Here is a 25374-nt window from a genome sequence, read left to right as displayed (position 1 = left end):
AATGGTTTAGTCCTGTCGATGTAGTACATGAGGGCCCTCCGTACATCTAGTGTATGTAGTGCCCTTTCTGCAACAGTTTGTGGGTTTTGGAAGAAAACGGGCAGTTCAATAGTCTGGTTCATGTGGAACTGCGATATTACCTTGGGCATGAACTTGGGGTTGGTACGTAGTACGACCCTGTTGGCGTGAACCTGAATAAATGGCTCTTGAACGGTTAGTGCCTGGAGTTCACTAACTCTTCTGAGGGAAGTGATCGCTACTAGGAAGGCCACTTTCCAGGTAAGGAATTGAATCTCGCATGAGTGTAGAGGTTCAAAGGGTGGACCCATCAGGCGTGTGAGGACCAAGTTGAGGTTCCACATTGGAGCCGGTGGGTGACTAGGTGGAATGACTCGTTTGAGCCCTTCCAAGAATGCTTTGATGGCAGGCACTCTGAATAGAGAGAGGTGCTGCCTGGTTTGCAGATAGGCTGATATTGCGGTCAAATGGACACGTATAGAGGTGTACGCCAGATTGCATCGATATAGGTGTAAGAGATAACAGATGATGTTTTGGATGGATGCGTCCAGCGGGTTGATGTCATTATTACCGCAATAAATGACGAACCTTTTCCATTTGGCTGCATAGCAAGCTCTGGTAGTGGGTCTCCTGGCCTCCTTGATGATGTCCATACAGTCAGGTGGCAGGTTGAGATAGCCAAACTCTAGGACTTCGGGAGCCAGATCGCCAGATTCAGCTGTTGCGGATCTGGGTGCTGAACCTCTCCATGGTTCTGCGTCAAATGCGCGGGTTTGATCCGCAGCCTTTGATGCGGCACCACGGAAAGTTCGAGGAAGGTGGTGTACCACGGCTGGCGTGCCCACGTGGGAGCAACTAGGACGAGTGTCAGGGAGTGTTGTCGGAGTTTGCGGGCCACTAGCGGTATCAATGGCGCTGGGGGAAAAGCGTACGCAAATCTGCCGGACCAGTTCATCCATATCGCATTGCCCTGCGACTGCGGATGTGGGAATCTGGCGGCGAAGCTTGGGCATTTTGCGTTTTCGCTTGTCGCGAATAGGTCTATCTCCGGATGACCCCACTGCTGAAAGTACGGTTGGAGTACTGATGGGTGTAACTCCCACTCGTGCATTTGGTGGCTGTGTCTGCTGAGCAGATCCGCCATCTGGTTGTCCTTGCCAGGGAGGTGTTCCGCCATGAGGAACATGTTCCTTTGAATGGCCCACTTCCACATGCTCTGAGCCAGATGAGACAACTGTGGAGAGTGTGTGCCTCCCTGTTTCTGTATGTAGTACATTGCGGTCATGTTGTCCGTCCGGATCAACACGACCTTGTTGCATAGATGTACTTTGAATGCCTTCATGGCTAGGAAGATTGCCATCAATTCCAGAAGGTTGATGTGCAACTTCTTTTGTTGTGTTGTCCATAGTCCTTGCACTGTGTAGTGGAGTACATGAGCTCCCCATCCCTGGAGAGACGCGTCCGCTGTCAGTACTATTTGTGGGACAGGCTCTTGGAACGGTCGGCCCTTGCAAAGGTTTTGTGGATTCCACCAATGCAGAGAGTTGTATGCCCGACCGCTCACCAACACTAGGTCCTTTAACTGTCCTTGAGCCTGATTCCACTGACGTGCTAGGCACTCCTGAAGTGGGCGCATATGTAATCTCGCGTGCGGGACTATGAAGATGCAGGAGGCCATCATGCCTATCAACTGCATAAACACTCGCGCTGGAAGTGAGTGATTGGGTTTGAATTTGGAGATCAGCAGTTGTATGCTGTTGATCCTCACTAAATTTGGCTGAGCTGTGGCCGCCAGAGTGTCTATAGTCGCACCTAGGTACTGTTGTACGTGTGCGGGCTGGAGATGGGACTTTGGATAATTCAGTGAGAATCCCAGACTGTGAAGAAGGTGAACGGTGCGGGACATGTGGCTTGCACATTGCTGGGCTGACTTCGCTTGAACGAGCCAGTCGTCTAGGTAGGGGTAGACGTGTATATGCTGCCTCCGTAGATGTGCTGCCACCGTAGCTAGGCACTTCGTGAAAACCCTGGGCGCTGTTGTCACGCCGAAGGGAAGGACTTTGAACTGATAGTGCTGCCCCTGAACAGTGAACCTGAGGTATTTTTTGTGTGAGGGGTGGATGGGTATGTGAAAGTACGCATCCTTGAGGTCCAGTGTGGCTAGGAAGTCTCCCTGCTTGAGAAGCGGAAGGACTTGCTGTAGAGTGAGCATATGAAAGTGCTCTGAAAGAATGTACTGGTTCAGGGGTCTCAGGTCCAATATAGGTCTGAGCGACCCGTCCTTTTATGGAATTAAGAAGTAGAGGGAGTACACTCCCGCACCCTGCTCGTGGATGGGTACGACCTCTATAGCGCCTTTTAGAAGCATACTTTGCACTTCTTGCTGTAAGAGCGTTAAGTGCTCTGAGGACATAGGACGGCTTCTTGGTGGTATTGTGGGTGGAGTGGAGGTTAACTCCAGACAGTAACCGTATTTTATAATATCTTTGACCCACCTGTCCGTGGTGATGGAATTCCACGTGGACAGGAACCTTTGTAGCCTTCCCCCGACAGGTGTTGTGTGGTCGGGAGGAAGGGAGAGGGCGTCACTGCTTGTTCTTGGGGGAGGACCTGGTGTTGCCGTAGCCGCGTCCTCTGCCCTTTGTGCTGGAGCCACGATATCCACCTCGGGTGTTTTTATCATAGGTGGTCTGTGTATTGCCTTGGTTATATGTTTGTTGTGACCCCTGTCCTCTACCTGCCCCCTTGTTTCCGGGGCGACGAAAGGAGCCGCTCCGAAAGGACTGAGTTTGTAGTGCGCCCATGGACTTTGCAGTGTCCGTATCCTTTTTTATCTTTTCGAGGGTGGTGTCAACCTCTGGCCCGAATAAATAGTCGGGGTTGACGGGCTGGTTCAGTATATTGTTTTGTACCTCAGGCTTGAATCCTGAGATCCGTAGCCAGGCATGTCGTCGCAACATGACGCTTGTGTTTATGGCTCTGGCAGCCGTGTCTGCAACATCTAGTGCGCATTTGATGGAAGCGTTCGTTAGTAGCTGTCCTTCTCTGATGAGCATTTCTGCGCCTTCCTTGAACTGGTCAGGGAGATGTTGGAATATTTGCTCAAGTGTGTCATAGTGCGCTCTATCATAGCGAGCAAGGAGCGCCTGAGTGTTGGCTATGCGCCATATGTTGGCAGCTTGGGCGGCAACTCGCTTGCCAGAGGTTTCTAACACCTTGGACTCTTTGTCCGGGGGAGGAGCGTCACCTGTTGTTTGCGAGTGTGCCCTCTTGCGTGCATTCGCTACGACGATGGAGTTGAGTGGTAATTGTCCTCTGATGTAAGTAGGATCCCCAGGTGCTGATCTGTATTTTTATCAATCCTGGGGTTTATCACTCGTGCCCTGGTGGGTTCTTTGAAAATGTCCTTGGCTGGTTTGAGGACCCCCTTCAACATTGGCAGAGTCTTTACATGTCTTTCTGAGGATGCAAAGGTGTCCATTAGAAAGTCATCTTCGATGGTATCAGAGTGAAGCTGCACCCCATGGTTATTGGCAGCACGTTCGATAAGAGCATTGAACGCCGCAGTATCCTCCGTAGGAGATGTCTTTGCCCCATAGAGTTGTGGATCCTGTGCATCGAGAGGTGCACTGGGGTCTGCAGGGTCGCCCCAAGTTTGATCAGGGTCCTGCTGGTCATCAGGGTCCGTGTCTACATGGTAGGGGACTTGGTCAGCCATGTAGTCCTCCAATGCGTCTGTATCGGAGCGTGTGGGGGAGAACCGGTGTGGATCCTGGTAGGATGAATGGAAGGGTTCATAAAGGAGAGGTTCCGATTCTGCAGGCAACTTCCTTTTTAGTGGGATCCTGAAAGGGTCCAATGGCGGCTCCGAAGTTATCCTTCGGTCCTGGAGAATCATCCTGCCAGTGCCGGCGTCGATGATACGTGCCGGAGACGTCTCAGCAGGTGTGACCGTAGGTTGGGTGACCCGTGTCCTGAGTTGGAACATTTTTGGGATTGTTGACGGAGGCAAGCCGAAGGTAATGTTGGTCGGCACCGAAGAGGCTGCGGGAGCTCCGACCGAACCGGAGCCCGACGTGTCCTGGAGGACAGGTGTGGTTTTGCTGCCTTGCGTCACACCAGGTCGTACTTGGGGCGCCTTCGAGGCTTTGGCACCGGCCAGGCTCGTAGAGGCGGCCGTAGATTTTTTCGGTGCCGGCGGGTCATCGAGTCGGGGTGAAGAGATCACCGTCGAAGTCTTCGATACCTGAGGCTTAGGTGTCGTCGAGGGAGCGATGTGAGACACAGCAGGCGGTACGGCCCTTGGTGTCGTCGGTGCCGGTAGCCGAGCAGGTTTGTCGGTGCCGATGGCTTTTTTCCGTTTGTCGACTCCAACGTCGCCCGCTTCAAGTTCGGCACCGAAGTCCCTCTTGGTGCGGTCGGTGCCGACGCGGTGCGCTGGCGTCGAAGGCCTCGATCCGACCAGCGCTACTTTCAGTTTCGGTTTCGGTGGAACCTGAGCAGCTTTCGGTTTCGGTTTTGTGATAGGGAAACCAGCCTGTTTATGTAGTAATGGCTGCCGCTGAACGTCCGAGGCCGGGCCCGAGGGCGGGGCCGAAGAACTGCGGGATGGGTCTCGGGTAAGGCCCGAAGGCGATCCCTCGACCGGAGCCATAGGCTGTGGCACTGGTGTTTGAACGGTTTGAACAGGTAGGCCTTGTTCATCATTGGAGCTACTTTCTTCGGCCCCGAAGGCCTCCTCGTCGTCTCCTACCTCGGTGTCGTCTTCACCTCTGTGGAAGAGTGACTCGTCTTCCTCGTCCGATCCGGGTTCGTGTTCGGAAACGGGACTGGAGGGCAAGACTTCCAATTCCTCGACGTCTTCGGCCTCGCCGAAGATGTCTGTTGGGGCCGGTGCCGCGTGCTGTGCCTCGAGTCTCGCCGCTCGTCGATTCCGCAGAGTCTTCTTCGAGCGGAACCGGGCACAGGCCATGCATGTTGATTCGTCGTGGTCCGGCGAAAGGCATTTGTTGCACACCGGATGGACGTCGATGTGTGGGTACTTCGCATTGCATACCGGACACCTTTTGAATGGCGTCCTGGATTCCATCGTCGAAGTAGTCGATGGACAGGTAAATGCGAAACCCGATCGATAAACAGTACCGACGCGAACTAAAGGCCTTTTGGCCTCGAAAAAATATTTTCCTAACTTGAGCTAAGATAGCACATCCGAACCCAATGGCGGAAAAAAACAATCTGAGGATGGAGAGGATGCCCATGCGCACTGTAGTCCAGGGGAGGAGTCACCTATCCAAGGATACTTCGAAGACTCTTCCAGGACAACAACGTGCAAACATCCGGACCCAACACTAGGCGGCGATCTATGCACAGATATGAATTCAGCAGCCCACATGCCTCGAACCAACCAATACTATAAAATCAAATGACATTCTTTGGAAAACCTTTAACCACATAATTATAATCCATATTTTGCTGCACTCCTTTAAATTGCTCCAGATTGATTTTATGAGAATACTACTGAATACTACTGAATGGTGAAGCAGTGCCATGCAAATCAACCAGACTAACGTAGAAAGCATTACTAAACATATTGCACCTCATAAATTACAAAAGTGCATATAAGAAACAAAAGTACACAATAACATCAAAGTATGTCTGCTGACATTTGGTTTTGGCCACATGTAATATTTTTAGCACTAATAAGGATTTTTTATCTATTTCTAGATTTATACTAAATTCTCGACACAAACAACCCAATATTTAAAAACATTGATGCAAGATACCTGAGCGACATACGGCATCAGATTGTTTGGGATTCCTTGAGGGTCTTCCCCAATCTTTCCAGAAATGTGAGCTCCAATCGGATTAAAATATCGTAAAAGGATTGCATTCCAGTCCTAAAAGTCCAATCAGGAAAACAAATCCACAGTTAATACAAGACAAAACCTGGTTGGGGCAACATAAAAACAAACATGCATCAGTTTGAAATACTGAAATATCAAGTGTACTTATGTAAGTAGAAGATCAAACAAACTTATAAGTCAAGGACAAAGGAAGGAAGGAAATACAAAAAGAGAAAGAGGAGAAAGACATTTAGAGGAAAACTCACAATAATCACGCATATAAAGGACCTGTGGGATTTTGCTAGCATTGCTTTGGAGCTAGAACAGGCTTAAAATGAGTTATCTGTACACTTGTGGATGAAGGCCAGGCAACCTCTTGCGGATACCTTGAGCAGAGCTTTCTTCATGAGTCTTTTGAGCAGAGATCTCTTGCTTGGTGTATCATGCAGACACAGAGCAATCTCGGGCTACATCTTTCTTCATTTTTACCTTTTCAGCCTTGCAGAGGTCCTGGATCATCTCCTCAATAAAGTACTTGGTTTTTCCATAAGGATTGGTACAGCCACCCACGGGGTGCTTCTCATCGATAGGCAGATACGCAGGGTCTCCATAAACGGTGGCAGAGCTGCTGAACACAATGTTCTTCACTCCATGAGCACTCATTACCTAAAAGGGAACAGATTTAGAATCAAGACAACAAACAGTGCTTGATGATAGAGAATGGATGAGTTGAAACACCACACAAAGCTCCAAGGTCTGCAATTTCTTCATGTTTTTATTTATTCACCCTGCATACATCCACACACAACTACTATTACTTATGTGAAGTCATGACCCATGTCATCCTTGACAGTTCAGCCAGTCTTCACTTTTTATTCAAAACTACTTTGCCTTCTAGATATACTGTTTCTGAGACCCCATTGTAAGCATGGCTTATAATTCTTTTATACTAAGCACTGTTTTCTAAACAGCTAAGAGTGACAGATGATGTCTTTCATCAAAAGGGGAAGTAAGCAGCTGCATGTTATAGGAAACGCCTGCTTGCCTAGTATCGGGCACGTGTAGGTCTAGAATGCTGATGATTTTCACCTGAGACACAAGTCCATATCTACGTCTTTAGACCCTTGTTACAGTCATTCTGATATCGACTAGAAAAAATATCCCAAACTGCTGCCATATCTTACGCTGCTAAGTCCCCAAATACCATTTGACCATGCAGTCACAGCAGTGCTCGCCACACACTAACAAGGTCTTCAGTAATCATAGCTACTGTTATGGTTTGGCACGAGTTGCACCCAGAAGTGATGGCGATCTTTTCCATACTCAAAGAGTTGGGGTGTAGGTCTGTAGACCTCCCTGTTGATAGGGAATGACAGCATCTCGCTCCATGCATGCTTGGAAAAAGAAGACCGCATCCCAACAATCTGTTTGTTCGGAGGGGTAAGGCCAATTGCTGACAACTCCTAATTCCTATAGAGAAAAGATATGAATAGATTTCATGGCAAATATTGGGAACCATGGACCCAGTTACACTAGTATTTGAGGTGTTCTTTCATGATGCAGCAGGCATGGAGGTATCACCTGCTATTTACACTTTGCAGGGGCTTTATTGATTTCTATTTGTCCCCAACTTGAGACTTTTTGATTTACTCATTAGGAGTGGTCTATTATGGTTTCAATGGTAAGCATGACACAATCCCTCTGTAAATAAGATTACACCACAATCGTTCATGGACATGGCTGAGAGAGACTGAGCCGGACTTTAAAGGGCTTGAATTATTGTTCTTTCCAAGATTACAATACGTGACTTGCTCCTAGTAATCAGGTGACAGACGTCCCCTGGTACTACCTCAAAGTCCCCAAAGCAAAGCTCACCAGCCTAGTAGCTCACAGACCACCATAAGGAAATATTGATTAGGCGAGGGTCGAATTTACAACACCCCTTGCCTAAAGTTGCAGGAAAGACAGATTCAACTTCTAAAACCAGAAAAAACAAAATTTACAATACATCACATTTCTCAATCCTACCAGTTAGCAGTGTTGTAATGTAATGTAAAACACACTTATAAAGCGCACTATCACCCCACGGGTATCCTGGCGCTGAGATTACCTTACATTCCACTGAGCACAGTAAGCAACCAACCCAAGACAGAATTATTCAGAGCGATGGCTGGGCTCCTTTAATCCCAGGGGAAAAGCCAAGTTTTGAGCTTTTTCTGAAGTGAAGAAGATCCTCCGTTTGTCTGAGATCGACCGGGAGTTCATTCCATAGTCGCGCAGCTACATAGCTAAATGCTCTGCCTCCCAACCTGATTTTTTAAAATCTGGACATGTTCACCAGCTTAGCTGTTGATGACCGAAGGCTTCTGGCCGGGGTATACCAGATAAATTTACTCTGCAGAGGTCTGGGTCCCATTCCATGTACTGCCTTGAAGACAATGCAGAGCGATTTAAACTGTATTCTCTGCATAATCGGCAGCCAGTGAAGATCCTTGAGGGACAAGGATGTCGATGACCTACGCTGTCTCTTTAAAGCTATCTTGGCCGCCATTGTCTGGATTCTTTGAAGTTTCTTTGTCAAAGAATTCGGAGCACCCAGCAGCAGTGCGTTACAGTACTCGAGCAGACTCAAGGCTGAAATCGGTAGCATAGGAAGTATTTTCCGTAATGCTCTGATCAGAGAAAGACAGGTTCCAACTATTTTATCTACTTGGGAGTCTAACTTTAAGTTATCATCAAATATCTCCCCCGAATTACGCACTGTCTTTGAGGGAATTAGTGGTTTTTCTGTTGGAGTTGGCCAGAAGTTGGTCGAAAGTGGACGTGGGACTTTATTTGCTGTACAGTACAAGATTTCCATTTTATCACCGTTGAACTGTAAGGAATTGTCCCTAAGCCAGCTTGCCATTTTACGCATACACTCGTGGAATCTGTCAAGTGATACTGATTGATTCCCTTCCAGCGAGAAGATAAGTTGTGTATCATCTGCATAGTTTATCAATTCAATTCCATAGGACTGGATGACGGAGATTAGTGGGCTCAAGTATATATTAAATAGAATCGGACTAATCGCAGACCTTGTTGACCTATGACTTGACAAGCGTCACAGTAGAACAGAAAGTTTTAACCCAGGCATTTGTTGGTGTGCTTTGATACCACACAGATTATTAATTGTTTGAGGAGTTTTTCTGAGGAACCAGTCACTTGTGAATGTATTCATGTTATCAAAGTCAGTCTCCCCCATAGACATCCTCTCTGTAGAGTATCAGCCAGTTCTTTCAGAATAACTGAGCATCCACCTCCCTCAATCCACCAATTTCCTCATTTGTTCAGGACTTTACTGCTGTTCATTGATCCTTTCGTAATATCGTTTCTGTTAAAACCTCCAGCACCTGCACCCAGTACTTTTCTCTATTTCCAGTACTATCGCCATTCTCCTTTCGCCACCTGACACCTATTTTTCCCGCAGTTTTTGATGCTTGCAGGTCACGACGGACAGAGGTCCTTTCTAACTGTGGTCTGTACATGAACAAAGCACAGTCCTCACTTATTATAATACAGACATTAAAATCAGCACAGAGTAATTAATACATTTCTTCATCATGTTAAAATTAAAAGTTTCAAACATTATGCTGGCATCTGACTTTCTAAGTGCTAGTGGACTTCATCCTCTCCAACTCTACACTCCCTGCACATATCAGAAGATAGCCCAAGAATAAGGTTTCTTGTGCAAGAGGCGGGATCCACCAGTGTGTCCACTACCAGACTTCCTCTGGCTGCATCAGACTGATTAGACCCCTACCATAAAGGAGACTGCGATAAGGAACAGCCCCCCTGCAACACAGCTTTGCAGAGTGCATCTAGTATAGATTAACAAAAGTACACCACATCCTTGAACAGCAGATACCATCCTTAAAGAGCACTATACAGTCCTTAAGGAGCACTATACTGTCCTTAAGGAGCACTATACCGTCCTTAAGGAGCAATATACCATCCTTGAACATCACTATACCATCCTTGAACGGCACTTTCTCCAGTATTGAATCTTTCATATATTCACATGCTTGTATCTTCCCCGTCGTCATGGTGGGAGTCTCACGGTAACAGAATGACCACAGCAGTATAAGAAAAACTGCATAGCAAAATCCCTATAGGAATCATCTTATTTGGTAACCAAATCTCATCATTATGTGGTCCAAGACTCAGCCAATCGGCTGCTAGCCCTGCCCTCACACTCCCCAGCAGAGCCTTCCTGCCTCAGATTTCCAACCGCCTTCGTGTGAGGAGGAGTCTCCCTGAGCCTTGCTCAGTTTTGTTCCTGTGTGAACTTTTGACCTCTGGTTCATCTGAAAATATCCTTCTCTTTGCTGGTTTGAGGTACTGTGCTTCATTTTTTCTTGTTCAGTAAGGCTGAAAGCTCTAAGAAGAGGCTTTTCAGGCCCTGCAGATCCTGTGGAAAGCCTAGATTGTTTTCTGAGGACCCACATAAGGACTGCTTATATTGCTTGCACCCAAAACATGTGCCTAAAGACTGTAAACATTGCAGAACCTTTTCTGCGAAAACCCTACATGACAGGGAGGCACGTCTTCTGCTGTGGCTTCAGAAAAAGAAGGTCACTTCAGAATCTGACTCTGAGGAGGAATCTAAGTCTTCAAAGAAGAGAAAATCTTCAACTTCGGAAGATATTTCAGAGCTGAAAAAGCAAAAGACAAAGGGGCCCCTGCGTCTTCATTACCTCATACTCCTCTTAAAAAATCTAAAGAGTCAAGAGAAGTTTCCTCAGCCCCGTCGACGAAAATTGGGGCGTCGCCGGCTGTTATTGCTCTGAAACCGTCGACGACTACGTCGAAGAAAAGCCCGTTGCCGATCCCGTCGACGGGATCCTCGTCGACGGCCACATTACCTTCATCGACGAAGACTTCGTCGTCGACGACTACGGTGTCGACGATAATACAGCTTTCCCCGTCGACGAGATCTCCGCCGACGGAAGCCCCGTAGGCGGGAACTTTTAAATCTCCTAAAGTAAAGAAGATAACATTGAAGTCTATGGCGTCGTCGACGGGCTCGTCGACGAAGCAGACTAAGTCTACAGATTTTACAACATGGACAAAAATTTCTCCGCTTCCTCCTTCAAATCTACTAGACTTACAGTCCGATGATGAGGAATCTTCAGGAGTGGCTTATAGTCCCTCCCAACTTCGCATTAAGAGTCAGGAAACGGATGAGGAAGAATTTCATGAGGTTTAAGAAGTCTTCTCATTTCAGGATCGCCCTCCGAGAGATTCACGAATATATGAATCTTTTCAGCAGTCTTATGACTACGAGGAAGAGGAAGAGCCTCAACATACTTCTAGAGAGGACTCTATTTCCATGCCGGTTTCCTTGGTGACTGACTTGCGGCTGATGATAAACGACTACTATCGGCGTTTCCCGGACGCTAACTCTCAAGCGCCACAGACGGTGGAGAAGCCGACACAGGTACGACCACCTCATTCTTCTCCCAAAACTTCCACTCAGAAGATACGATCTCCACCGATTATGACAATCAGAGATGACTTGGAAGACAGTGACGCCGATCAACTGGAAGAAGGAGAACTCCTTCAAGATAAGCAGGTTGTCGATGAATGGGACCAATATATTCTCCCAACTACGCCGTCGCCATCTCCAACACCCGCGCACTCTCCGCCGCAAGATATAGGAGGGTTCCATGATATCATGGATAAAGCATCAAAGCGCTTGGACCTTCCGCTTCCAGTTCAGGAAGCCAAATGTTTTCTCTATGACTTTAAAGAGGAGTCACGCAAGTCTATGCGGTCCATTCCGATAATCGCCCATATTTGGGAGGAAGGCTTGAAGATAATGAGGAACCCGGCTTCAGTGGCTGCTTCAGTTCCTCGAATAGACAAGAAATATAGAGCTCCAGAATCGTCTCCGGCCTGTTTGATTGGTCATCCTCGACCAGACTCTGTGGTGACGCAGGCCGCCCAAAGAAACTCCAAAAATCCGGTTTCAACAACAATGGTTCCCCCGGACAAAGACGGAAGACGAATGGATGGCGCAGGGAAGCGCTTTGCGGTGATGGCAGCGTCTTCCTTAAAGGCTTCTAATGCATTAGCCCTCATCAGCAGATTCAACAGGCAGATGTGGAGCGCTCTCCCATCTTCCAGAGGATAAAAAAGAAGAAGCGGCTGCTATTCTACAGTATGCAGCTAGGGCAGCATCTGAATCCATAGACATCGCTATGGATTTGTCCTCAGTGGCTTTTCGACAAATGGCAGGTGCAGTAGCTTTGCGAAGACAAGGATGGTTGAAGGCCACCTCGTTCAGACCGGAGGTACAGGCCAAAATAGTGGACATGCCATTTGATGGAGAGAACCTGTTCAGAAAGCATGTCGATGAGGCCCTCCAAAGCATCAAAACCGACACAGATACAGCGCGGGCGCTGGGATCTCTTCAACAGGGTAGGTTTCAGTCCTTTCGGAGGAGAGGATCCCGGGGACAATTTACACAAAGATCCTCGTTCCAATCGAACAGATATCAGCCATACCAGCAGCAGGGATATCGTCAGTACTCGAGCAATCAACAATTTCGATCCTCAAATAACTATCAGCAACAGTCCAGGGGAAGGTCATCTGCGAGAGGGAAGTCGCAGCAATCCAATCGACGACAATGACTTCTTCAACACATCCGCCACTTGTCCGAGAAGCAGCACGCATTACCTGACTTCATTTTACCCAGCTTGGCTGTCAATAACAACGAACTGATGGGTTTTAGATGTAATACAACATGGCCATACTCTGGAGTTCGTAGAAAAGCCTCCAATTCAGCCTCCTATACACAGGAGACAAGAACATCTATCAGCCGTCAAGGCAGAAGTGATAGCGTTATTACAAAAGGAGGCGATAGAAGAAGTTCCACGGCTTCAACGTGGGAAAGGCTATTACTCGCATTTCTTTCTCATAAAAAAGAAGGACACATCAAAATGGAGGCAGGTAATGGACCTGAGAGGTCTCAACAAATTCATGCAAGAGAAATAATTTCGAATGTTATCCCTGCAGGAAATTCTTCTCCTGATTGGCGGAGGAGATTATTTGGCATCCCTGGACCTCTTAGATGCTTATTTTCACGTCCCAATACACGTAAAACACAGAAAATGTCTACGCTTCATGGTGGCGGGGTGTCATTACCAATTCAAAGTCTTACCTTTCGGACTAAAGTCGGCACCGAGAATCTTTACAAGTGTATGGCGCCAATTGCGGCCCACCTAAGACTCCAAGGTCACCAGATTTTCCCTTATCTCGACGATTGGCTTAACAAAGGAAGTTCGTTCAGAGACACCCACCGCTCCCTTCACGTTTGCATGGAGCTTTTCAATCAGCTAGGTCTCAGAGTTAACCTAGAGAAAATCACATCTCAGACCAGCGCAGTCCCTTCAATTTCTGAAGGCTCTAATCTGCACGGAGGAGACCAAGGCTTACCCGTCAGAGGAGCGTATTCGAAAGATCATACGGTTGTCAACACAATTGCAAATAAAAAAGTCAGTTTCAGTAAGGATCTACAAGTCATTGTTGGGAATGATGTCCTCTTGTATCCCCCTACTCCCAAATTGCAGGTTCCGCATGAGGCCTATACAAGAACTGCTAGACGAGCAATGGCTTCAGTGGCAGGGATCCTTCGAGGATCGAATAGTAATCACTCCTCAGATCAGAGACACCCTGTCATGGTGGAAGATCAGGGATCATTTGGCGGAAGGACTGACTTTCGAATCACAGACCTACAATTTCGTGATGATGACGGATGCTTCTCTTCAAGGTTGGGGAGCGCATCTCCAGGAGCTCGAAATTCAGGGCCACTGGTCAAAGTCCGAAACACAGCTCCACATCAACTTGCTAGAGCTGAGGGCCGTGTTCTTGGGACTCAAGGCTTTTCTTCCCAGAATTCGCGGATCTACGGTTCTGGTGAAGACGGACAGCTCAACGTCTATGTTTTACCTGCTAAAACAAGGAGGCACAAAGTCGAAACTTCTGTCAAAGGAAGCACAAGACATTTGGAAATGGCTTTTAGCTCACAACATCTCGCTTCAAGTGCAACATGTTGCAGGAGTGGACAACACAAGAGCGGATATTCTGAGCAGATCTCCCGAAATCTCTCACGAGTGGGAAATACATCGGAAGCACCTTTCCAAAGTGTTCAAGGTATGGGGCACGCCAAGGCTAGACTTATTCGCGGACAGCCACAATTCGAAATGCAAAAACTTTGCAAGCAGGTTTCCGCAGAAGGGATCGTGGGGCAATGCGCTACAGATGTGCTGGACAGGAATGTTTGCGTATGCCTTTCCCCCCTTTCCTCTAATGTTGAAAGTCTTAAGGAAAATGAAATCAGAGCCGTGCCATCTGATTCTGATTGCACCAGCGTGGCCGAGACAAGCGTGGTTCTCCGAACTTCTCAGGCTCTCAATGACACCCAGGATACAGTTCCCATTAGTGCAGGATCTGATAACTATGAACAACGGACAGATACTGCATCCAAATTTGAAATCGCTCAGCTTGTCGGCATGGAACCTCACGAGCATGAATTCCACCTGTTAAAGATCCCTCAGGACTGCAGAGACATTCTATCACGATCCCGCGCAGTTTTTCTCAAACAAAACATATGCGGCGAAATGGAAAAGGTTCTGTCAGTGGTGTGCATCTAATGATTTGCATCCATTTCGGGTCTCGTCTGCTCAGATTCTCCCATATCTACTGACATTGGCCAAATCTGGACTCTCTCATATGTTCATAAAAGTACACCTAGCCGCTATTTCAAGGTACACAAGAGTTCCTGACCGACCCTCTCTTTGGTCCCAAAGAGTTATTAAGGAATTCCTCAGAGGGCTCTTCAGAATGGTCCCTCCTGTTCAAAGACCAGTTGTTCCTTGGCAGCTGAATATAGTTCTTACACAGTTAATGAAACCGCCCTTTGAGCCAATCCATAAGGCGGAATTACAATTTGTCTCATGGAAGACAGCGTTATTGTTAGCGCTCACATCGGCAAGAAGGGTCAGCGAGATTCAAGCTTTCTCAATTGCAGAACCATTCCTACAATTCAGGCAGGACAGAGTGATTCTCAGGACGAATCCCAAATTTATTCCTAAAGTCCCCTCCAGCTTTCATCTAAATGAACCAGTAGTTTTGCCTACATTTTTTAAAGACCCGTCAACAGCGGCAGAAAGAGCGTTGCACTCTTTAGACGTCAAACGATGTCTCAAATTCTATATCGACAAGACCCAATCATTCAGAAAGACAAATCAACTTTTCGTAGCCTTTGCCGGTCCCAGGAAAGGGGTGGCACTTTCTAGGTCTAGTATCTCGAGGTGGATATCGTCAGCAATATCCTTGTGTCATAGCAAAGCTGGTAAACCTTTACAATCTAAAGTACGTGCGCACTCCACAAGGAAGATGGCAACTTCTACGGCTCTATTTGCAGGGGTGCCACTGCCAGACATTTGTAGAGCTGCGACATGGAAGAATGCGCACACCTTTACTAGACATTATTGTCTGGACGCAGCGTGGAGAAAGGATGCAGCAGTGGGACAAGCAGTTCTACGGCACCTATTTCATTAAGGTATTTATCATGAATTATGACGATGATTGAATGTACAAATATATGTCTGTTGACACAAATGTTTCAAATACTGCAATGTATGTTAACAATCTATACAAATGAGCAGAGCCCGCGGTTATTGGGGTTCTAGCCTGGAAATGCAGTTTGGGATAAGTACTGCTTACTATTCTGATACAAGCATGTGAATCTATGAAAGATTCAATACTGGAGAAAAAACTAGTTACTTACCTGTACACTATGGTTCTCCAGTATTATCTTTCATAGATTCACATGCGGCCCGCCCACCTCCCCATTTCTCAGGCAGAACCTCATTGTCTCTGGATATATATTAGTCTCGCACTCGGGGCTGGAAATCTGAGGCAGGAAGGCTCTGCTGGGGAGTGTGAGGGCAAGGCTAGCAGCCGATTGGCTGAGTCTTGGACCACATAATGATGAGATTTGGTTACCAAATAAGAGGATTCCCTATAGGGATTTTGCTATGCAGTTTTTCGTATACTGCTGTGGTCATTCTGTTACCGTGAGACTCCCACCATGACGACGGGGAAGATACAAGCATGTGAATCTATGAAAGATAATACTGGAGAACCATAGTGTACAGGTAAGTAACTAGTTTTATCCCATCCTTGAAGGGCACTATACCATCCTTGAAGGGCACTATACCATCCTTGAAGAGCACTATACTATCCTTGAACAGCACTATACCATACTTGAACAGCACTATACCATCCTTGAAGCACACTATACCATCCTTGAACAGCACTATACCAACCTTGGCATCATATTCAGCGGCTCAGGAAGCTTTGCGCAAGCCATGACAACATATTATGCATAAAAACACAAAATGCTAACTAGTACCTCATGGAAGACTTTGGTTAACGCTTTTCAACTGTGCCATTAAGTCAATTCTAATTTATCGCGGTAGAGGCTGAGGAACTACAAAAGCTAGGACCAATGCAAGTGTACGTCAACTCCTATAAAGATGATGCACCGAAATCAGAGAGAGACACAAATGCCTATCAGTACATGCGAGAAAGTGCCATCTTTCTTGCATGGTATGCCCCCATGTTTTGCTGAATTGCTGAATGTACTTTGACTGAGTGTATCCTGGACTCCTGCCAATTAGGTGCCCAGGGCCTATGTTCCTTCCCTAAAAACACTAAACCCAAATTGGCAAACCCTGGCCACATGTCAGCCCCTGGTAAATGGTACCCTAGGTATCCAGGGCCTTGTGACCAGGGAAGGCCTCTTAGGGCTGCAGCACTCATTGTGCCACCCTTAGAGGCCCTGTACCCTAACACACACACTGGCCTTGCAGGCTGGGTGTCTGGGTGCAAGACAAAACAATGAGTAGACATGGCACACATCCCTGTGTGCCATGCACATCGCCTACACTGCCATGGCATACATCAGCCACCCCTCTAGCTGGGTGGCCTATGACAATGGTGTGGGCACAGGAGCAGGAGCCCTGTGCCCCTACAGTACCCAGGTCCATTCCTGGGCACTGTAAGTGCAGTGCTGCCATTTAAGAGTACATGGTGCTGGGAGCTCGTCAAACACGAACTCCCCAGCACCATAATGGCAACACTGAAGACTGAGAAGTTTGGTATCAAACTTCTCAGCACATTAAACCCACACTGATGCCAGTGTGGGATCTAATGTACCAAGCACCCAGAGGGCATCTTAGAGATGCCCCCTAAAACCTAATCTACAATCCACGTCTGTTCTGAGGCTGCCTAGGCTGCCACACAGCAGACATGTTGCTGGACCCCTGGGTAGGAGAGCCCCTGCTCTCCTGGGCCTGCAACAATGCACATCCTGGGCGAGGTGCTAAATCTCCTCCCCCAGGATGGGCAGGGGTAAGCTTCAAAGGCATGCCGCCTCTGTGAACTTCCCCAGGCCACTGCAACCTCCCACTCTGGCGGGAAGCTTGGCCGGAAACCCAAATAAGGACAGGGGATGTGCCAGCCTGCCAACCCCACCACTCAGGTGGGGGAGGCAAGGTGAAGCACATCTCCAGGCTCTCGCCATCTTGAAGATGGGAAGCCCTGCCCTATCAGGACTAGGCTACTGCCCCCTCCCACAGGAGAGAGGCAGGATAGGGGGTGTACCCACCCCAGGACAGGGACCCATTGGTCCATTCCCTTCACCTACCTGTAACGCCCCTAAATCTAGTATTTAGGGGCACCCTGAACCTTCCTTCCCCAGATTCCAGAATCCGAAGAAGAGCTAGAAGAAAGAAGACCTGCCCTGCAGCTGCTAAGAAGAGGAAGACACCAACTGCTTTGGCCCCAGCCCTGCCGGCCTGTCGACCCTCGAACCTGCTCCTGCTCCAACCCGGCATCTCTTGTGGCCAGCAACCTCACAAACCCCAGAGGACCTGGCTACCTTTTGACTCTAAACCCCTGGGACTCCCATGAGTAGAGGCTCTACTCAAAACCTACTTCTAATCCCTGGCAGCAGCCTGGAACCGCGAACCCAGCACACTCTGCACCAGCCAAACCTAGCCTGTGCCGGAGTGAACAAGGACCACGAGGACGACCCTACGGTGAATGTGACCGTGTCCGGCACCCAAGGACCTCCCTCGACACTCCTGAAGAAGTCTGCAGCCTCAGAACCAGGTGCCCCCGCCAACCGCGATTAACAGAGGGTAAGATTTCCCGACACCAAAAGGCACCCCTGCACCCGGCGCCCCGCGGCCCCCTGTGCCCAATCCCGGGGTACTTACCTATCCTCCAACTACCCAACTTACCTCTCTAAGTGGTGGTGGCACCTGAAGAATCTTCGTCCCGAGCTTGCAGTCTTTTTCTAAACCGGAGATTTCCCATTGAAATCAATTGAGCGCCCGAAGGCTCAAAAGCACCCTGCACCCAGCCGCCCTGGCAGTGCAACCTCTACCCCTATCTACTTCCCCACTTGCCCTGAGTAAGGACCAGGAGCCCAGCTCCCCCAGCTCCCACAGCCGCGTGGCCTGCTGGTCAGCAGCCACCAACCAAGGCCGCCCTACCTCTCATAGGATAACATTGGGCCTAACTCTCTCTGCACCCAGCCGCCCTTGTGCCGCTGAGGGTGAACCAAATGTACCTACCTGACCCTGGGAAACCCCATGAGTCTATGCCCAGAACCTTAACTCTGCCAGTCGAGTACTTACCTTTAAACCGATAACTCAATTTTCTCCATAGTGTAACATTGACTGGCTTTTCCTGAAATTTCTTCTAAGTGTGGACTTTTCAAAACTTAAAATATTCACCAAAAATCAGCCGAGTAACGAAAAGGAAAATACTCATCTGCTCTTAGGTGAGCTCCCAGTGCTGGATCTTGGTGCCCAGCACTGACTCTGAAAAATACTTACAACTGTACTTACCCATAACCCAATTTTCTCCCATAGGAAATCATTGACTGTTTTTCTGTGAAATTACTTATAAGTGTCAATTTCTGCAATCTTTAAATATTCTTTAAAAATCGTAGAATATCTGAAAACGTAATTACTTACTTGTTTTGGATAAAGGTCCCAGTACTGAGTCTAGGCACCCAGTACTGGATTACAAAAGTAACGAGAACATACTATACCTCCAACTTGAATTTTCTGCCGTAGGGAATCATTGACTGTTTTCTATGAAATATTTTCTAAGAGTCAACTTTTAAAATAGCAAAATATTGTCTAAAAATCATCACAGTAATTAAGTCGACTTTTATCACTTGATTCCAAGTACTGACCCAGGACTGAATCTAGGATCCAGTCCTGGAATTCCAAAAGTAATCCTAAAAGTAATCTGTGGCAAATAACTTGAATTTTCCATTGAACTCAATGCATTATTGTGTTTAAAATGGTGTTGCCTATTGCAACCACTTGTAACTTTGTACAAAAGCCTATTGCACATTGCAAAAGTATTTATATAAAGCATCTCATTCTGAGAAAGTATATTTTAATACCCATTGTTGGTTCTAAAATAAAACAAGCATATATTTTTTATATATAAACCATTGTCCTAGAGTTCAGTTATTGAGTGTGTGAGACCATTTGCTGGCTGAGTGTGTGCAACAAATGCTTTACACTGTCCTCTGATACTGCCTTACTGCTCGACCAAGCTACCACTTTAGAGAGTAAGGTTATATCTAACTGTAGCCTTTGCCAAACCTCTGGGGACTGTAGACTCTGTACACCCTGTACCTATTTGGGAACAGTATATACAGAGCCACTTTCTCACAGTTCATAGCCCCCAAGCTCCACAAGATGAAGGAAACATGCAACATATAGCAAATATTGAAAACCCAGAAAATTGTAGTTGTACATAAGTCATCAACACAGGCATGCATAAGGCGCTTCTAGGGATGCAGTACAAGATGATAGGTTACAGGCTACTGAGGAGTGAGTAAAGTGTTGCAGCATTTGTAACAACAGTAAAAAGACATTAAATAGAAAAAAAGAAATGATGAAATACTAAGTCTGCACCCACATACAGGAAACAGAGACAGATAGCGGACAGTGGAAGCTAGAGGAATTGTATTTATTTTTGCGTTTTTATAAAGAGCGAACATTACCTGAAGATGCTAGCGCGCTTTACAGTAGATACAAGTCATTGAATGAATAGTTATAGAGGGTTTAAATAATTACCAAATGTAGTTACACAAGCTCAAAAATTACAAAATTACAGAAGGAAGCAAGCTATACAGTAGGTTAATACAGCAGTGAAACAGTTGATATATACGACAGTGAAACATTTGTAAGCCCATAATCAAGTGGGTCTAGTATAGTTCTTTGCCAAGAGGTGAGCGAGCATGTTGTCAATGGAGGGGAATTGGTGACAGTGTCTTAGCTAAAGAATTGTTGAAGGAGGAGGGCTTTCAGTTCGGTTTTGAAGGTTATCAGCGAGGTAGTAGTGCAAAGGTTGGGAGGTAGTGAGTTCCAAATTCTGGTTGGGCAACCCGAGATGGATTGTGCCAGGAGTCATTCAATTTTAAAGGTCGGGGTTCTAGCAGCAATGCTTTGGCGTTTCACGCAAGTCTAGAATCTCCTGAAAGCTTGGGTTCCCAGCAGGTAATAAGGAGTGAATGAGTCTAGATCCTTAGGGGTGAAAGCACTTCTTGTATACGGTCCTGGCTTCAATGGGCAACCAACTGAGAGAGAGACCAGCATAGGGATCATATGGTCATGCCTTTTGGCCCCGTAGACAAAGCGTGCTACTGAGTGTAGAATCGATTTCAGGGATATGAGATGGGTCTGGGTGAAGACAGAGGGAGTTACCTGAGTCGATTCGGGAGAGCATCAATGTATGAACAGGAGATTTCAGATCCTGATCTGGAATGTGGCGGCACATTCACCAGGAAAGACGCAGCTGTTAGAGTGTGTTTCTGGCTGTGGTGCTGATTTTAGACTGCAAGTTGAGCTTCTTGCCTAGAAGGACTTCTAGGGATTGGCACTGTCAATGATGGTGGGTTTACTGTTGAGGATGTTGAATGTGTCGTCCAGGATTGTAATGGAAATGTTAATTTTGAAGGGGAGAGGAGGAGGAATTCAGTTTTGGAAGGGTTCATTTTTAGGTGATGAGAAGTCATCCAGTTTTGAACAGAGTTTAGAGCGATCTGTCCATGGGGAATGATTTAAACCATTTAAGGACCATACCATCAATGACCATTTAATATTTTAGGGTGTCTACGAGCGTGTGGTGATTGACCATGTTGAAAGCTGATGTTAGGTTATCTATCACCTGGTAAGTGGTAGATTGCGTCTAATCTGAAAGGGGGATTTTGTTGAGCACAGAGGTCCAAAGTAAGGGATTGGAATGTGAAAGAAGAGCCATTGGTTATCTCCTGCACTTCAGTGAGTCGCTGAGGTGGCTGTAATACCTTCCCCGACTCTGCCTACCTGGTCGTTACTGATAATAGTGTTATGGGATGTGTCACTGAACCAGGTTCCAGTAATAATTAAAAGATCGAGGTTGTAGTGTGTAATGGTGTCTGAAATTTAGATCAGCAGTGTGGAGCAAGCAGCGTAAAGTGAACTGATTTGGTGCGAGGGGCATCAAGGGTTTCAGGAATGATAGGAATAATGTTCCTGGTATCTGGTGACTGCTTTGGGTAGGTCATGTGCTTTGGACTAGTCCAGGATATAGTCTGAATTTTGTGTTGAATGGAGGTGTCCACAGAGTTGGTGGCAGTGAGACTAGAGGAGGTGGAGGAGGCTGAGGGGATCGAGGTGTTGTAATCAGCAAGTAGGTCGACAATGTTAGCTTGAGAGAGAGTGGGTTTGGGTTTTTAGGGGCGAGGGAGACTGCTACTCAGTATTGAATGCCAGGGATAGAGAGGCTTTAACTAGGGGTGTGGAGAGTCTATGAGAGAAGACAGTCTACAGCTTAGATGAGATCTAGTGTCATCTAGCTGGGAGAATTTCCGAAAGAAGAGATCTTGTTTGTGTTCTAGACAGTTTGACATGGAGATGAAGGAATGGGGTGGAGTTCAGAGGGAGGGCGGGAAGAAGTATGGTGTGTAGCATTGGTGTGTGAGAAGAGTACATTGTGCGGGTGTGTGAGGTGTGAAGGAGTGTAAGGTGGGGTGTATTGGAGCAAAGTGAGGTGAGGTGTGACGTCTGTCCATAGTGGGTCTGAGGAAGAAGGCCTTAGTGGTGGTGGCTGGATGAAGTGGAGACGGCTGGCAGTTGCTGTGTGTCAGCGTCATGAGGAGAGAAGGAGTAAACTGAGCGATAGACAAGTAATTGTAGTCTAGGTGAATGAATGCGTGCATAGTCCGAGCAGGAGGCTGTAGGCAAGATTGATCATTCAGGTGTGTGGGTGTCAGTGCGATGACGAGGGAGTATGTACAAGTTGGGATTCAGTATGAGGGGGGTCGTGGTGTACTAGATCAAGGGGGATGGTACAAGATGGGGTGGGCGGGCCATTACATAAGGTGGTGTGTAGTGAGAGAGATCAGAGGGAATACAGCTAGGGTGGAAGGGGGGTGGCGCTGCGAGGACAAATCAGGGGCAGGTCGGTGATGAGTGTAGGTGTTTGTATTGTGGAGGAAATATCCTCATCCGCTTCAGTAACTGGAGGCAAAAATAGCAGAGGAAATAGCAGAGAAAGTAGAGGAAAAATAGGAAAGGAGGCACCACATTAAAGAGTTGCCAACAAAAATTGCAGCCTTTCCAAATCTATGCAATGAATAAAAGATAAGAATCCTGCTGGGTGAAAACTAAAACGAGAGAAGAATAGGAGAAAGATTTGCAAAAATCGACATGTAGGTCCAGAGATAAACAGGAATGTGTTGCCCTAACCTTGAACCAGCTCACGTAGCCAATAAAATAGGGCCAGACTTGATGTACGCTACCACGTGCACATGAGGCAATGCTACGTGCAAGTCAGGTTTAGAACTACTGATCTAGCCAATGAAGCCTTTTGCCATCGCACCTTATTGCTTGGCATTATCCTGCCATCTAGTAGTAGATGAAGAGTTGGCCAAGCGTTTTCAATGGGGAAGCGGAACCTAGAAAATAAATAAGTGAGACCATGCAGCACACCGACCAGAAGTCCACAATCCCCTCGATTCTTCTCAGTCCATGATTACGGGAATTTGCACTGCACTTGTTATACAGCCACTGTGCCATGTGTACCACCGAAGATACAGATTTAATGTCCTAACAAGTAAAGATCTACGTTTGCGGACAAAAGAAATCAGTAAATTGCCCAAAAATCGTACATCGCAGGCGATACCGTCCGTGCCAGATGCGCCGGGAACGAACATGCTAGAGACCATGAGAAGGAGCTCCAAAGGTTCTCAATAGCTGACAGGAGACATTCAAATACTTTGTCTAACTCGAACTCCACATTCCCACCTACCATACACACACTATTCAACAGTCTTTTCAAGATCACTTTAATGAGTGAAGATCACATGGTTTAGATATAAAAATGAACAAGTTAAAATAAAAGTCGCACCTGCTCTGCTTGCGTCATCGGGACTTAAATGCCACTTACCCGCTCAAGCCCAGGTGTGCCGAAACCAGACAGCCGTATATAGCTACAGGAATGAATACATACAAGTACCTGCACCAAACCCTCCCTTCATTCGTGCACACACTGCCCGGGGGTGTCGCCCAGAGTGAACCCGCGCAGCTCTCGTCACTCACCTCCAGGAGTCGCAGAGTCCCCGTCACATTCACCTTGTAGTATTCGAGGGGCTTTTCCACAGACTCCCCTACGGCCTTCAGCCCAGCAAAGTGCAGCACAGCAGAGAACTTGTGCTACGGGAAAAGAAAGAGAGGCCCAGTGAGACATGGTCTACAATAAAGTGCTGTAGTTCAAAGCGCTGCACTACCCTTCACGGGCACCGGCAAAATGCATGCTACCAGCTGAGACACTGCAGATCACAGGTCCAGTACTCTCACCCACATTGGCACAGTGCAGCACCTTAGTCAAGTGTCCGCTCACTCAAACCGGAATACTGAAACCCATTGCTCTAATGCCAGATCGATACACAGTAACAATCAAATTACTTACCTTCGGTAACACTTTTTCTGGTGGATACAGTATCTGCCTGTGGATTCCTCACCTTTTGAATTACCCCTACGTCAGCATTCCACAGAAACCTTTTTCCTAGCTCTCCCATGTCGATGAGGACGTCACAATAGCACGGTTCCGCTCTCGACTCCATCTGACGTCATCGGAGCCACAAATAGACCTCGTCGGCGTGGTGACGTCAGTTCCACCCATTTTTTCCGTGCCTCCGAGGCGAACGGGTGGACCGACATCATAATTGAAGTATATACAGTATACAATATAAACATAAATACACACAGTATAAGGGATAATAGGAAAAGCAAAAGAAAGCATTTCCTATAAATGAAAAGCAAGGTATTCAAAAGACACAGGAAAACAACCATGTCAAATTATCAATAATACCTTTGGTATACGAAGGTGGACAACGGGGAGGAGGGTGGGTCAGTGAAGAAGCCATAAGCAGATACTGCATCCACCAGAAAAAGCGTTACCGTAGGTAAGTAACTTGTTCTTCTGATGGATACATCTGCATGTGGATTCCACACCTTTTGAATTGAATCCCACAGCAGTCCCACTCCCAGAGGAGGGTGTCCACCAACCTATACCAAAAAATCCTAAAGCACAGAGTGTGCACAATGGCCATCCCTCCTAACCTCAGAATCCAAGCAGTAATGCTTCGCAAAGGTGTGGAGGGAGTCCCAAGTTGCTGCCTTACAAATATCAACAACAGGAACACCTCTAGCCAAAGCAGAAGAAGAAGACTTAGTTCGGGTGGAATGAGCTCGGATACCTTCAGGCGGTTCCTTCTTGGCCACGGCGTAGCAGATCTTGATGCACAAGATGATCCACCAGGAGAGAGTCCGCTTGTGCACAGCCTTGCCTTTCATTCGCCCAACATAGCCCACAAAGAGCTGATAGTCCAGCCTCAGATCCTTGGTTCTGTCCAGATAGAAACTGACAGCTCTCTTAGGATCCAAACGATGAAGTGCCTCCACCTCCTTGGAAGGGTGAGGGGGAGGATAGAAGGTAGGTAAGGTAATGGATTGCTCAAGATGGAAAGGGGTAACCACCTTAGGCAGGAAAGCAGCCCTGGTCCTGAGAACCAACTTTTAAGCATGAATGGTCAAAAACTGAGGTTTGGAACTAAGAGCCTGAAGCTCACTTACCCTCCTGGCCGAGGTAATAGCGATCAGAAAGACCATTTTGAAAGAGAGAAGCCTCAACTGACAACTATGAAGAGGCTCAAAAGGAGAACACATCAGGAAAGTAAGAACAAGATTTACATACCACTGAGGCATTATGAAAGGAGTGGGAGGAAACCTATTGGTAAGGCCCTTAATGAACCTCGTAACGATAGGGGACTTAAATAAAGACGGCTGATCTGGCAAACATAGACAACGCCAACAAATATACTTTT

At 47.2% G+C, this 25374-nt stretch overlaps 1 protein-coding gene across 2 annotated transcripts in view; it reads right to left on the bottom strand.

Annotated features, from left to right (window-relative positions):
• Positions 1-25374, bottom strand: part of GALE (UDP-galactose-4-epimerase) — a 104668-nt gene that overhangs the window by 31231 nt on the left and 48063 nt on the right. For both annotated transcript variants that reach the window (XM_085648311.1, XM_085648312.1), the window contains exons 4-6: positions 23588-23701; positions 6351-6527; positions 5802-5915 (exon numbers count right to left, since the gene is read on the bottom strand). In XM_085648311.1, the coding sequence (XP_085504437.1) occupies positions 5802-5915; positions 6351-6527; positions 23588-23701 (405 nt within the window). The remainder of the gene's footprint in view (positions 1-5801; positions 5916-6350; positions 6528-23587; positions 23702-25374) is intronic.

The sequence above is a fragment of the Triturus cristatus genome, chromosome 3_2 (assembly GCF_964204655.1).
Source record: "Triturus cristatus chromosome 3_2, aTriCri1.1, whole genome shotgun sequence".
Lineage (NCBI taxonomy): Eukaryota > Metazoa > Chordata > Amphibia > Caudata > Salamandridae > Triturus > Triturus cristatus.
This window is presented reverse-complemented; position numbering and strand designations above follow the sequence as displayed.